Genomic DNA, 12,808 nt, shown 5'->3' on the forward strand with positions numbered 1-12,808 from the left:
CTTGTTTTCTTGAATGATATCATGTATACTGAAGGCCAAGCCTACATTCTATGGCCTGCCAAATAACGGTGCATTACAATTTTGACTCGTTAGATTTCACAGAGTCTGCTCGTTGAGTTACAATTTTTTTCCAGCGCTGTAGATCAGGGCTGAGGACGAACATTAACTCCACTTAACTGAAATAATTTGCCCAAAGAGGGGATCATCGAAAAAAAAAAAAGTCCGTGAGTCATTGTGTTTCTAAGATCAGTGGGTTCACTGAGAAAAAGCCGTTTTTTCCCGTTCATTCTTCCTTCCCCTTTGCTTTTCTTTTTCCCTTCTGCGTACCTGTTGACTATATACCGAGCCTTTGTCAACACTACCTTTACAAATGCTTCATAAAAACCAACAAAATACACATAGACAATATACCACTTCACTTACTATTGTGCTCAAAGTGGGAACTTCCTCGATCTGCAATGAGGAAACTCATTTCCCGCTATTGTCCAACCTATCCGCTTTGGTTGAGAGCGTCCTCGAACTGAAAAGCCAAGGTCACCGGGTAGTGTTGGTTACAAGTGCTGCTGTTGGAACAGGTCTTCGTCGATTAAATATGCCCAGTAAACCTTCAAAACTGTCTGCACGGCAGGTACGATATGAGCAAATTGACTGGGAAACAAGTGATAAAATGCCCGACTGACGGATCAATATTCGATCTCTATTTCTAGGCTGTCGCTGCTGTAGGTCAAGGCCGACTCATGGCTTTATATGATGATTTATTTGGCCAATTTCATCAACCTGTAGCTCAAATTCTGTTGACCAAGAATGATCTTGCCGACGTAAGTTTGATTTTCTCTATATTTCTCTTTTTATACACATTTCCCTAACAACATGTCTTTGGTCATTGGAATGGATAGCGTTCACAATACTTGAATGCAGTCAACTGCTTAGAAGAACTATTAGATATGGGTGTAGTACCCATTGTGAATGAAAACGATACCATTTCCACCCAGGGTATTCGTTTTGGTGACAATGACACTCTATCAGCTGTGATGGCGGGTATGATCAAGGCAGATTATCTATTTTTGTTAACAGATGTGGACTGTCTTTATACCGATAACCCTCGCACGAATCCTGAAGCCAAGCCAGTCAAAGTGTGCAAGGATATGGTTAAATTAAGAGCACAAGGTATGACAACAGTGGTTTAAATGAGACGACAAATAACCCGAACCCTTTGTTTAACCACTAATTATAAAAACAGTGTCAGTGGCTTCCATGGGTTCCTCATTAGGTACAGGTGGAATGGCTACAAAATTGATCGCTGCTGAATTAGCCACTGCAGCTGGCGTCACTACCATCATTACCAACGGCTCAAAGCCTGCCAATATTGCAAAAATCATCAGAACGGATAGAAATTCCGATAAAGAATATACAGAGGACCACCCTCTTCACACACGTTTCATTGCGAAAAACAATCCTTTAATAGACCGCAAATGGTGGATCCAATACGGTTTGCATACAGCGGGTACTATTTTTGTCGATGAAGGCGCAGCCAAAGCCATCTTGACGCCTCAACTTAAAAGCAGCCTTTTTGCAGCTGGCATCGTCGAAGTGGATGGACAATTTGGGGCTCAGCAAGCAGTGCATATCGCTGTTCGTGTAAAGAACGAACAGACTGGCATATTGGAAGATAAAGTCATTGGAAAGGGCCTTGTCAATTATACCAACATCGAAATCAGCCGCATCAAACGCTGTCATAGTACGCAGATTCCTGATATTTTAGGATACGTTGATGCTGATTGCGTTATTCATCGTGATAATCTTGTGCGATTCACAGATCAATTATAATGCTACATTTTTAGGAAACATTTTTTTATTTGTCTATTCTATTTTTTTTTTTAACTCATGCATAAGCTGGTCAACCCTCACTTCATCATTCTTCATTGACGCGCTTACTGCAATTGTCACATCTATCATCCTTTAAAAGCTCATTATCTTTTTTAATTCAAAGAGTCGCTTATGTAATTCTTCTCTTTCATTTTCACTTTCTGCATATTGCATTTTGATATCAATCAATGTTGCTTCCGCCTTTTGTAATTGATCTTCTAAATTCGAATTCTTACTGGTCAGTTCTGCATTTTCATTACAAAGCTTTTCAAATTCGTCGTGATGGGTAGCTGCCGCTTCGATTTTTCGTGGAAGAGTGTTAATTGCATCTTTTAGTGAGGAAACCAACGTGGCTAATGATGTATGCTCATCTTGCAATGAACGTAATTCATTTATTGTTTCTCGTAACTGAATATCAACATCCTCTTTTTCTCGCTTTGTTTCATTTGTCTTGGTTTCTAGATCCTCCAAATCTTTTTTTAGTGTCAGATTCAATCTTTGAAATTCCTCCATAGTATTGGCGTCTGCTTGTTCTTTCTTCAGTTGCTGCTTGTACTCTTTGGCTAACTGCGATAGTTTTTTGGCTGGAATAACCAACTCACATGCATCACTTACAAAACGCCTGTCATCCGTCTGTAGAAACAAATAAGATTCCATCAATAACAATCCCGTTATTCCTGTCTACATGCGAGAAATAAGCTTACTTTGTAATCCTCGAATAAACCGTCTTTTAAGAAATTTAATAATTGTTCAAAATCAAGCCCAAGTATCGTTGTCTGATTTCGTTTCAGTAGGGCAAGGCCAAACTTGAAAATAGAGCTTATGCCCTCTGTAAAAATCACGTCATAGATACGGAAGACTAAATTCAAAGGGAACTTGTACGCAAATAATGTCATAAACCATTGTGAGGCATACATCGTCGAATTTATGCCTTGCTGTTTCAAATGACGTGCAATATGTGGAAAGTGCTCTTGCATTAATGCATCAAATTGATACAGTCGTAGCTGGAGCCCTTCCATTTCAGGTGTAAAGTGCCCTCGTAGACCGTACTTTTCCATGAGCTGAATCAGTAAACAAAAAGCGTCTTCATCTGGCATCTAAGCTTGGTGAGGATGAATAGGTTGAAAATAAAACCCCCCTCTTGGGTGAGTGACGGATCGATCGATTAGGGGAAAAACCAAAAAAAAAATAAAACTCACATTCAATAACATTGGGCCAACAATAAATGCAAGGCCCTGACAGTAGCCTACTTTATCATCATGTAAGCTGTAGGCTCGCACTACATTATAGAGACCTTCTTGACCCTGCCCATCTGTATCCTTGAAATAAGTATGTCCAGGAAAAGTTCTTGCTAAATCACGCTGTATCATTTTATCGTAGGGACTGGTTTGCTTCAACAAATGGATGTAGTCTGACACTGAAGCCTCATTTTTAGACCCTGCTAATAATTGCCACACCATGCCACGAATGGACGGCGGTATACCGAAGCGGATATGCTTGACTATGTCCTTGTTCACCTTGTTGAAATTCTGATAATCGCACATAAAGCCTGCCCAAAAATCTAAAATACGCAATGCCATGTGTTATTCTTATGGATTACGTCTACCGGTCACCTTTCTCTTTTAGCCTATCTATACTCGCTCTCTGACACACCACACACCCACACTCTCTCTTTCTCTTCCTATGTTGACATAGCAATTCAATCATCATATACTGACCCCAGTCATAATCATCGCCTTTATTTTGAGTTACAAGACTGTGCTTAATAGACTGCCGTTTCAAATTTCGCAAGACCTTTGATTTTGGATCATTTGTATTGGCTGTATTCAATTGCTCCATTTGTGCTAATAAAGCTTCTTGAAATTCCGGTAGAGGAGATAGGCTACTCGTAGGTCGGCTCGTTGTCGTTGTTGCGGATAGGACTGGCGCGGAATACTGCTTTGATGGTCTTCTCGATGAGCTGGGTGATGTGGTAGTAGAAGACGAAGAGCTAGACATCGATCTGAAAGGCGACCAAAAGTTAAAGATGGATCGACTTGTTGTTGATGTTGCTGAAGATGATGTTCTGGTGGAGGCGCCACTGCTAGCAATGAGTACATTTTCATTTTCATCATGTGCTATGATAGACTTATTGTTGCCGCTCCTATTTCCGTCCTCTTCCTTGGGTGATTGTTGTTGAACAGTCTCAGTGACGGAGGTAGTTGTATGTAATCGGGTAGGAGCAGGTGCTGGTACAGTGATATCCGGTTTCTTACCACTGACAAGAGCTGATGTTATTTCTTTTAAATGGTTAGTGATGGCTTCTTTTGATGTTGTATGCTTTTTGTTTGCTGTGGTGCTATTTTTCCTGATGGAACTGCTTATTACTTCCTCTTCTAGACTGATGTCCTCCATCGTATCTGCTTCAACCTCCTCCAATGCGTCATTTTCTATCAATTTTTTGCCTTGCGTAAGTGCATCTGATATGTTTCCCACATCATTCATAGAAGAAACAGCCAATGATTTTGGCAGGGTTGTTCTCTTTGTCACGTTAGAGTGTAATTCTGTCATAAAGGTGTTAGGCGCCCTTTGCTGACCATCCTTCTCTCTATTTGGAATCTTTTCGACAGCTGTTGCTATTGCTTTGACTATCGGGCCGGATTTTGTTTCGTTCTGAGAGTTGACTTTTTCTAGTGTTGTTATGATAGTATCTTCTGAAAACGTTCGTGATGGTTTGTCAAAGTTCGATTCCGAATCATACGATGATAATGAAGATGGTGTGCAAGTTGAATCATCATCCACAGTAAGGGTTTCAGTGTTCATTTCATCGTGTTGCTCACTTTTTGAACGAGTAATAGTAGTTGATCCCACTGCGTCTGGAACATTCAATATATAAATATATGAAGTAATTTATTAACAACCTTGCCATGACTTTGTCACCCATCTAATTCATGCTACTTTACGGTTCACATTCTTTGTATCTATGGTTGAAAATACTGTATCGTGAAAGTGACTATCGTCTGAATCCATCGGACAGAAAGCTGTTGAATGTTTATCATCATGTTCTATGAAAGATGGCTCAGACTGGATGTTGACTGTAGCTGTAGTAGCCATTTTGTACTGAAGAGAATTGAATAGTTACGCTTTGGTTTATGTTGTTGTTCGCTAGAATGGCTCAATGAATGAAGAAAAAGAAAGAGAAAGCAGAAAAAAAGGGATGCTAATCAAGATACACGGAAGGAGGTACAATGATTATTGAGTGTTGTATTTCTGAATTAAAGTTTGTCTGAAAATATGCTTCATTAAAAAAATGCCCAGCCCTTCTACTGAATGAATGCATTGCATATTTTTTTTCTTTCTTTTAAAGGAAAAAGAAAGGGCTATCACCGATTCCTATCGTTCGAAAATAATCAATGAAGCGCAGTAACAATTGAGGTTCCTCTGGCTCTAGATTCGTGATAACCACTCACCTCAAGATCAACTCTTCGCCAAATTTTTGTTTGATGCATGCTTTCGGGACAACTTGATATCAAACTGAGAAACAAAATCCAAATTGTAATGGTGGAAACAATTGTAGTGTCCATTTTTGCTTTGTTTCTTTAATACATCAACTCGAATACAAGAATAAAATCAATAGGATGAAAAAAACATTTTTTATCGTCTTTGTCAGCCTACTATGCATAACGATAGCTCAAGCAGCCGATATACGAACGTTTTGTAAATGCTTTTGTGGCTCCAACTCTACCATTTTCGAATTAGACGTGAATGAACCAAAACCTTGTGGGCTTTGTACAAAACAGTTCTGTTTGGAAAACGTCAAAGATGGCATCTGTGATGGCATTGCAGATGAAACCTGTCCCAGTAACGACTTCAAAACAGCATGCTTTGGTAATGTTGACTATTGTGTCTATTCACTGAAAATTTGTACCTCAATACTGACATTTTGTCACTTTAGCACGCGATTCCTATAAAGACGAAATAATCGTTCGATCGTTTCTTATTATCACCATCGGCCTCATCTCTTGGACACTAATCAAGCCATATATCGATAAGTGGAGAGCTGTCAATATCTAGGTTCAGCAACTTCATTTGTACAAGACAATCAACTTCAGCAACATGAAAATTTCATCATAGACTCATCTATTGTAAATATCGCTACATCCATATGTTACTTCTATATCAATATTTATCTTCATTTTTCTACCTATTCCCCAAGCTGTATTGATCTACATCGTCTTATATATATATATATATAAAACACTATAAATTACAGTGCACATTTTTGTGAGACATGTTATTCTATATAAATTCGTGTATTCCTTTGTATTCATTCATTCCAGCTTATTCTACGATTGTCTGCCCTTTGTACTCTGATCATTCAGCTCAACAGTTGAAAATAGAAAATTCACGAACAATGAACAACTAATTTGATCAGCTCCTCTTATTACTCACGAGAAATAATAGTGTCAATGTATAGTAAGTGCTTGTCTCGGGCTATTGTAGGGCATAATATTCCATAAAAACAGAAACTGGCAGATTAAAATCAACAAACAAGTGGGAACCTTAAAAGCAGAATGTCCTATTTACTGCTTCAACGAAAATGATAAACATACGAACGAACCAGCCAGTTGTTGTAATGATCTCCTTATGAAAGGCAAGAAGAAGCTTTTGTTATGATAACAAAATTAGGCCCTTAAAATGACTCTTCCTCCATCGTTTCATCGCAAAAGTTCATCACGGAGGTATTGTCAATGGTGCGAAATTCGAAAGGACGACTCAGGGGAGTATAACGAAACATACCTGCAAACTTGGCTAAGAGAGCCCGTCCCTTTACCGGTCTCAACATGACTGGTTTTTGTAATGCTCACTGACAATAAAAATATGCAGTTTATTATGAATAGTTCAAATGAGTGTTAAGGTCTGGATATTTGTAACTAATTCTTTAAGTGGCTCAGGATCAATATACATGTTGAGTTCATTAGTAGAATTCCAGTCAGACCCAGTTAAACATCCACTCTTGGAAGTATTGTAATAATTCTTCTCGCTTGTTGTTGACTTCCGAATCCAGAGCGAGCCCAACCAACATACAGCTTGGGTTACTTCCTTAAAATTCCCTCATGTCTTTTTGAAGTGTATTTGGCAAATGATCATCGTACAAGAAAAGGCTGTTTAGGCAATACCTCAATAGCGCAAATTGATCGGACAGCGTACTTGTTTAAACGATGATAATGCACCATCAAGCTTTTTTGACAGCTGCGAACGATCTTTACTACTTTTGGAGGAGTAACGATTAGACTTAGCATCTGCTGCTGATAAATTGTAAATAGAATAACTCAGGGAAATGATGTGATTATATCTTGCTTTTCTTAATAATAAAAGATAAAAGATCTATTTTATGAGATCATGAGATCTTTTGTTAGGAATGGCTTAGAAACTTTCAAAAGCCATGAACAATCATGTAATTTTATAAAAGCATTTTTTCATTTTCAATTTTCATAATAGGTATTTTAATCTTTAGCCAGGGCATGAAGCCTTGGACGAACTGATAATCGCCCTCGGTGATTAATCTGGCTTGGTTTCGTCTTCCCTGTTCTTTTATTCAAAGAAAAAAAGAACCGCTTATCAATCATTGGAAGGACCATAAGACCGGCGGTAGCAGGCGTAATTTTACAAAGAAGAAGAGAAACGCATTCTTCAAACAAGAGGTTCATTTTATACTTTTTTTCATTTAGGAATTTACAGTCACTGGTCTTCTCAAACTTTGCTTCTCCGATAGTGGAGTTATAAAGAAAGCAGTACTCGTGAAAAGACGATGCATTTATTAAATGGTATATTTGTATATACAGACAAATTCAGAAACTTCTAATGAAAGGTCGTGATGTCAAAGACTTAACGGCGTTTGTAGCCACCGTGATACTTTGGTTTTCTCTGTGAGGATGACGAGGAAGTACCATCCATTCCCGTCAAGTCAATAACACCACTGGATGTCGGTTTTGGTAATGAAGGATTGCTGCGAGGAAAGTCAGTTTCGAATCCTGTTGTTTGTTGGTTAAAATCAACAGTGCCAGATCGAGTAGGCTGTGGCAACATGTTCATTTCATTGATTGCTCTCCAGTTCATATTTCCCGATCTTCGTGTGTTGTAATTACTCCTCTGAGATGGTACAAAAAAAGCGTCTAAAGCACTGTCATTTGCTTTATTACGCTTTTCTACTCTATCATTTCTATAATCTGCTCTGCTTTCTGGTGTATTATCATCTTCTTGTCTTCTTCTCTTCTTATTTTTCCTTCGCTTCGAAGCAAGGCTAGAGCCAGAGTCACTGTAAACACTGCTTTGACTGCCATCGTCATAATCAGATTCTTTGAAGCGTCTATGTTGAGACTGGTATCTTGAATTCCTCGAAAAGTCATTAGCATTATTAGATTGGCGATAGGGATAGAAGTTCGGTTTAGAACTTTTTGAAGGACAATCGTCTCCATAATGGCCTTTCCGTCCACAGAAAAAACAGTATGGTCGGAATTGTGTTTGAGGTTGTCCTTTGCCTTTATATACAATGTATATGCTCGGACAATAATTTGTCTGATGATCAAATGCTTTACAACGTTTACAAGGTTCATTTTCTTTTGGATTCACACAATCTTCTTGGAAATGACCTCGTTGCTTACATTTGTAGCAGTAGTCAGCACCAGCACAACGGCCGTGCTTAGGCCCGCCACACCGTCTACAATTTGGGCAATTGGTTGCGTAGTGGCCACGTTGCCAACAGCTGTGGCAAGGGCCTCGATCGTACATACGAAGGAAATTACTCCGTGCCTAATGGAGTAGATTGAATTCAGCTTTTCTACCTCTCATTATCCAGAAATCTCGAGTTTCTATTACTATCTACCTGTTCCTCAATGAGGTCTTTAACCCCAAGGTTCACTTCCCTTTCAGTCACTGTAACTTTCTCGTCTTCAACTAAAGGATCCTCGTCCATATCAATAACTCTCGTGACTTTTGGAGCCACATGCATTGTTTCTTCAATGTTATTTCCTTTATCTAATTCCTCGTCCGCTATATCTTCTTCAGGGCTGCTTTGCACGGATAGATCACTTGTAAGGCCTTCCTCTTCACTAGAGCGAATTTCGCCCTCTTCCTCACTCCCCTCACTGCTATCGACCTCATACATCTCTACATCAGAATTTGGCTCATCTAATTGAAGCTCGGCATTAGCAGAATAGTTTGAAACACCTGTGCCATTGACATCGATCGGCGCATAAACAACCTTTGGTGCCGACTTTTCAAATGCCTTTTCTTTAGAGAGATCTTTGATTCTAACATATGGCTCAGGTATTGATACTGTTTCAGGAGCCGGTTTCGATGGCGGCGGAGCACTATCCACAACACCAGTTTGATAGTGCACTAAACTCATAATCTTATCTTCAAGATCGCTATCGATCTCATCACTAGCGGTGAAAATAGAGATAATAGAGAAAAGAAAAAAATAAATAAATGGGTCCTCATGCACGCATAACAATTGCCGATTTTTACCTAGCTTGACTTTCTCTATCGCTTGCATTAGGGTTGTTTTCTTCGTATTGACGTAGTAATTCTAACTCTTCCTCATCGTCCATAAACATCATATACGACGAACAGTAGAAAAAATATAGTGAGGTTCGTCTTTCCTAATCAAAGAATTGTTGTTCAATTTTTCTATTTACGATTTTTATACGCCGGTCACAGACAGTTACTGCAGACGGTTATGAAATTTAGTTCACGCAAAAAGCCGTGTTGAAAGAAAAACACTACTTTTAAGGTTGTTTCTTTTCCCTTTTCAGCTGATTTCCTACGTTTTAACAAATGAATCACTCAAACACTAACTGGTTAGATAGTCTCGCTAAACACTCGATATTTGAAGTAAAAGATGCATATAGAGATTTTGCGGAAAAATTGAAAGCAAAACAAACAAGTGCAGACAACTCTTCACCTAATTGCAACCTTGCTCGACATACGCGCGTAATTGCACTCAGAGACAACGATTTATTCGTAGCCGTTGGATCTACTATTAGAGTTATTTACCTGACAGCTTTTAAAGATGCTTGGCTGAAGGCTTCTAAGGAGAATGAATCAAACAATCAGAACGATGCTTGGATCAACAGCATTCCTTACAAAGTAAATCGAAAGAGCAGTTATCTCAAAGCATGTTTTTACTGTTTGCATGATATTAAATCTTACGGAGTTTTTGTTATAGATTTTAGATACGCCAGATATTAACTTTACTATTGAGTTCATGTCAGTGAACAAGAATGGTAGACTCTTATCTGTTGGTGATCAAAACAGACTTACCATTATCTGTTTACCCCGCCAAAGCTTTTCGGACGTATCGAGTGGAATGTTAGGCATGAAAGTTGATTGCCGTACTCTATCAATTGGCTCAAAATACTTTGAGGAAAATGAAATTTTGAAGACAGAGTGGCATCCTCTTAGTGAAACTGGTACACATCTTGTCGTACTTAGCAATGATAATATGTTGAGGTACGTTATCAAAAGAAAAAAAAAGGGCCTATTACATATCATTTTGTCGATTTAATTCATTATGTATAACTTTATTTTGTATATTTGTGTTTCCAGAATCTTCGACATAAGTGCTGATATTGATACACCCGAGCAATCCTTCGATCTGTCACCCGCAGAAAAGAGTTCTGTATCTTCAAATCAGTCCAATGTTGGATTTTCTGTTGACGTTAGCGACTGTAGTGAGGATGCAGTTACTTTTTCTCTTGGTGGTGCGAGTAAGGAAGAAAGTGGATGGGAACCTTTCACCATATTTTATGCCCTCCGCAGCGGGCACATTTATGCTCTATGTCCCGTCCTCCCTTCTAGAAGGTAATGTGTCCTTCGGATCTAGACGTAGGAAAATTATTATTATTGACATTCCTTTTCTACACAGTATTGTGAGCCGTGATCATTTAGACAAACTCTCATGCATTGCAGATGTCAAATATGAACAAGCCAATGCGAGTGAATCAAAAGATCACAAATCATTGGCCCCTCTATACAATCTTCAAAGTAAATGGATCAATGCATTATTAAAATCAGCCAGAATTGCTAAAAGATCAACCTTACACACCATGGATGGCGACTCACTGTTTGTAACAAACGATAGCAGTCAAAGCAAGTATAAATTACAGCGACAAGGACCTTTCAAGGTCAACAATAATCGGGGCACATCAATGGATGCAACAGTTACAGATATCTTGTATACAAATTTCGATTCAATCAACATCATCTCATTGGCTTTCACCGATGGAACGGTTGATAACTATATTCTTGGCAGTGAAATTGATGCAGAATGGTCTATTCCTGTAGTAACATCCAAGGATTCACGAAAGGTAAATCATAACAGGAGATCATGACGGGTGACATGTCAATGGGAAGAATATCTAACAGTCCCTTTTACGATCCACTAGTTGGGAAGTTTGCTGGCCGATGCATCTCTTCTTCCAAGAGCTTCATGTTATGAAACTCTCACCTTCAAGCCACAAAACCAACCCAAGTTCCGTGCTATTTCACTTGTAGCGAACCCTCTTTACAATGGCACGTATTTTGCTTACCATGCTGGAGGTGTTCATGCTGTGTGCATGTATAACTGGGCTCAAGAACTTGCTCGTATCAGCCATGCTTATGAAGAAAACAGTGAGGGAGATGCAAAGCGTGACCTTGAGAAATGGATGAAACAAAAGACGCCATCAGAAGTTCGTACTTTGATTAACACAGCACCTTTTGGTGGCAGCTGTGTACCTATCCTTGGTGTAGCAGTTCTTACAGACATTTATCTTTCGTATTCCCTTTTAGCTATCACGAGTGATTATGGTCTAATAGCACGAGAGATGAATTTGCGCCGTCAGGCTACTGAATCAAAAGAAATGCGCAACGCAGTCAAAGAACAACTGAGAAATATTGCTACTGAAGATGGCAATGAGAAAGATGATAGTTTGGGTTATCAACCCGTCTTGCCGTTACCAGCTTTTCAACCACCTTCACAGCTCGATACCCTACCAAAACAAGCAAAGATTGTTCTCCCTGCAGATGTGAAAGCCTCTGAATCAGTTTCTATAACAGAGGAAACACTCCGTTTCTTTACTGAATCTGCTGAAAACATTCGTCGTGAAACCCGTGATATTCATAAAGCTGCTGTCAAAATCAGTAACAGGTTGGCGATTCAACAGAAGGAATTTGAGAGACAAGTACGAACAGTGCGAGAGATATATATGAGATTAAAGGAATTAAATTCACCTGAGGCCAAGCAGGAGCAACAGCAAAGAATAAATGAATTATCGCAAAATCATAATAAGCTTAGAATCAGAATTGATGAGCAATTACGCACGTTAGTACGAAGCTATCAACCAGCACTCTCACAAGCAGAGAAAGAATGGATCGAAAAATTGGAGAAACTCTTGGAGCAAATCAGTGGAAGTTCTGGTTATGCTGCTAGAGTTGAAAAGGTAAGAAAAAGTTCTTTTATGCTCATTATAAGCCTTCTCCTTACTGATCCTATATCACTATCACACTTTTTTCCTGCAGTTGCAATCTCAATTAAAGGAAGTTGAAGCACAAAATCAAAAGAATAATAATGTCAAATCAAGCAAGTTGAACCCTTCGCAATTAAAGAATATTTTGAGTACTTTGAATGATCAGTAAGTTTCAATGGTATTAGGATGCTAAACCAAAAAGGTCATCTCAACCTAATTCTCTTTTTTAATTTTATGTAGGGAAAAATCGATCAAAGATGTCAGTGGTATCATAGAAAAGTTGGAGAGCAGATTTTCGTCCTTAACAGTTTAAATCAGCGGTTATATTTTTACGAACCCCATTTGTCATACTTAGCTACAACAAAACAAAATAAAGCATCTTTCTATAAAAAACGAGCAACTTGACTACAAAAACGTATCATTTACAAAAAAAAAAAAAAAAATAATAATTT

At 38.7% G+C, this 12,808-nt stretch overlaps 6 protein-coding genes across 6 annotated transcripts; 3 read left to right on the forward strand and 3 right to left on the reverse strand.

The window, feature by feature from the left end:
- Positions 1-234: 234 nt before the first annotated feature.
- On the forward strand, positions 235-2,132 carry BDF20DRAFT_585509 (glutamate 5-kinase). The gene is made up of 4 exons (XM_053075813.1): positions 235-628; positions 708-818; positions 897-1,167; positions 1,241-2,132. The coding sequence occupies exons 1-4, from the start codon at positions 371-373 to the stop codon at positions 1,825-1,827; spliced, it is 1,227 nt and encodes a 408-aa protein (XP_052934566.1). The 5' UTR covers positions 235-370; the 3' UTR covers positions 1,828-2,132.
- Positions 1,960-3,446, reverse strand: BDF20DRAFT_822446 (rab-GTPase-TBC domain-containing protein; the record flags this gene model as incomplete). The annotated part of the gene is made up of 3 exons (XM_053077695.1): positions 1,960-2,499; positions 2,571-2,963; positions 3,066-3,446. 3 exons carry the CDS (start codon positions 3,444-3,446, stop codon positions 1,960-1,962), a joined length of 1,314 nt encoding a protein of 437 aa, XP_052934567.1.
- On the reverse strand, positions 3,066-5,240 carry BDF20DRAFT_876849 (uncharacterized protein). The gene is made up of 3 exons (XM_053081392.1): positions 4,988-5,240; positions 4,809-4,910; positions 3,066-4,721 (listed from the first exon to the last, which is right to left on the reverse strand). The coding sequence occupies exons 2-3, from the start codon at positions 4,873-4,875 to the stop codon at positions 3,469-3,471; spliced, it is 1,320 nt and encodes a 439-aa protein (XP_052934568.1). The 5' UTR covers positions 4,876-4,910; positions 4,988-5,240; the 3' UTR covers positions 3,066-3,468.
- Positions 5,241-5,558: 318 nt separating this feature from the next.
- On the forward strand, positions 5,559-5,904 carry BDF20DRAFT_799755 (uncharacterized protein; the record flags this gene model as incomplete). The annotated part of the gene is made up of 2 exons (XM_053076346.1): positions 5,559-5,733; positions 5,801-5,904. Coding segments are annotated over 2 exons (279 nt in total), but the record flags the coding sequence as incomplete, so codon positions are not given.
- A 1,700-nt stretch (positions 5,905-7,604) lies between these two features.
- BDF20DRAFT_876851 (uncharacterized protein) lies at positions 7,605-9,499 on the reverse strand. The gene is made up of 3 exons (XM_053081393.1): positions 9,376-9,499; positions 8,732-9,290; positions 7,605-8,658 (listed from the first exon to the last, which is right to left on the reverse strand). The coding sequence occupies exons 1-3, from the start codon at positions 9,465-9,467 to the stop codon at positions 7,735-7,737; spliced, it is 1,575 nt and encodes a 524-aa protein (XP_052934570.1). The 5' UTR covers positions 9,468-9,499; the 3' UTR covers positions 7,605-7,734.
- A 133-nt stretch (positions 9,500-9,632) lies between these two features.
- On the forward strand, positions 9,633-12,799 carry BDF20DRAFT_876853 (uncharacterized protein). Its single transcript, XM_053081394.1, has 7 exons — positions 9,633-9,996; positions 10,076-10,359; positions 10,456-10,710; positions 10,775-11,216; positions 11,295-12,329; positions 12,409-12,521; positions 12,597-12,799. Exons 1-7 carry the CDS (start codon positions 9,685-9,687, stop codon positions 12,667-12,669), a joined length of 2,514 nt encoding a protein of 837 aa, XP_052934571.1. The 5' UTR covers positions 9,633-9,684; the 3' UTR covers positions 12,670-12,799.
- The last annotated feature ends 9 nt before the right edge of the window (positions 12,800-12,808 follow it).

This window comes from Mycotypha africana (genome assembly GCF_025528875.1).
Source record: "Mycotypha africana strain NRRL 2978 chromosome Unknown BDF20scaffold_7, whole genome shotgun sequence".
NCBI lineage: Eukaryota > Fungi > Mucoromycota > Mucoromycetes > Mucorales > Mycotyphaceae > Mycotypha > Mycotypha africana.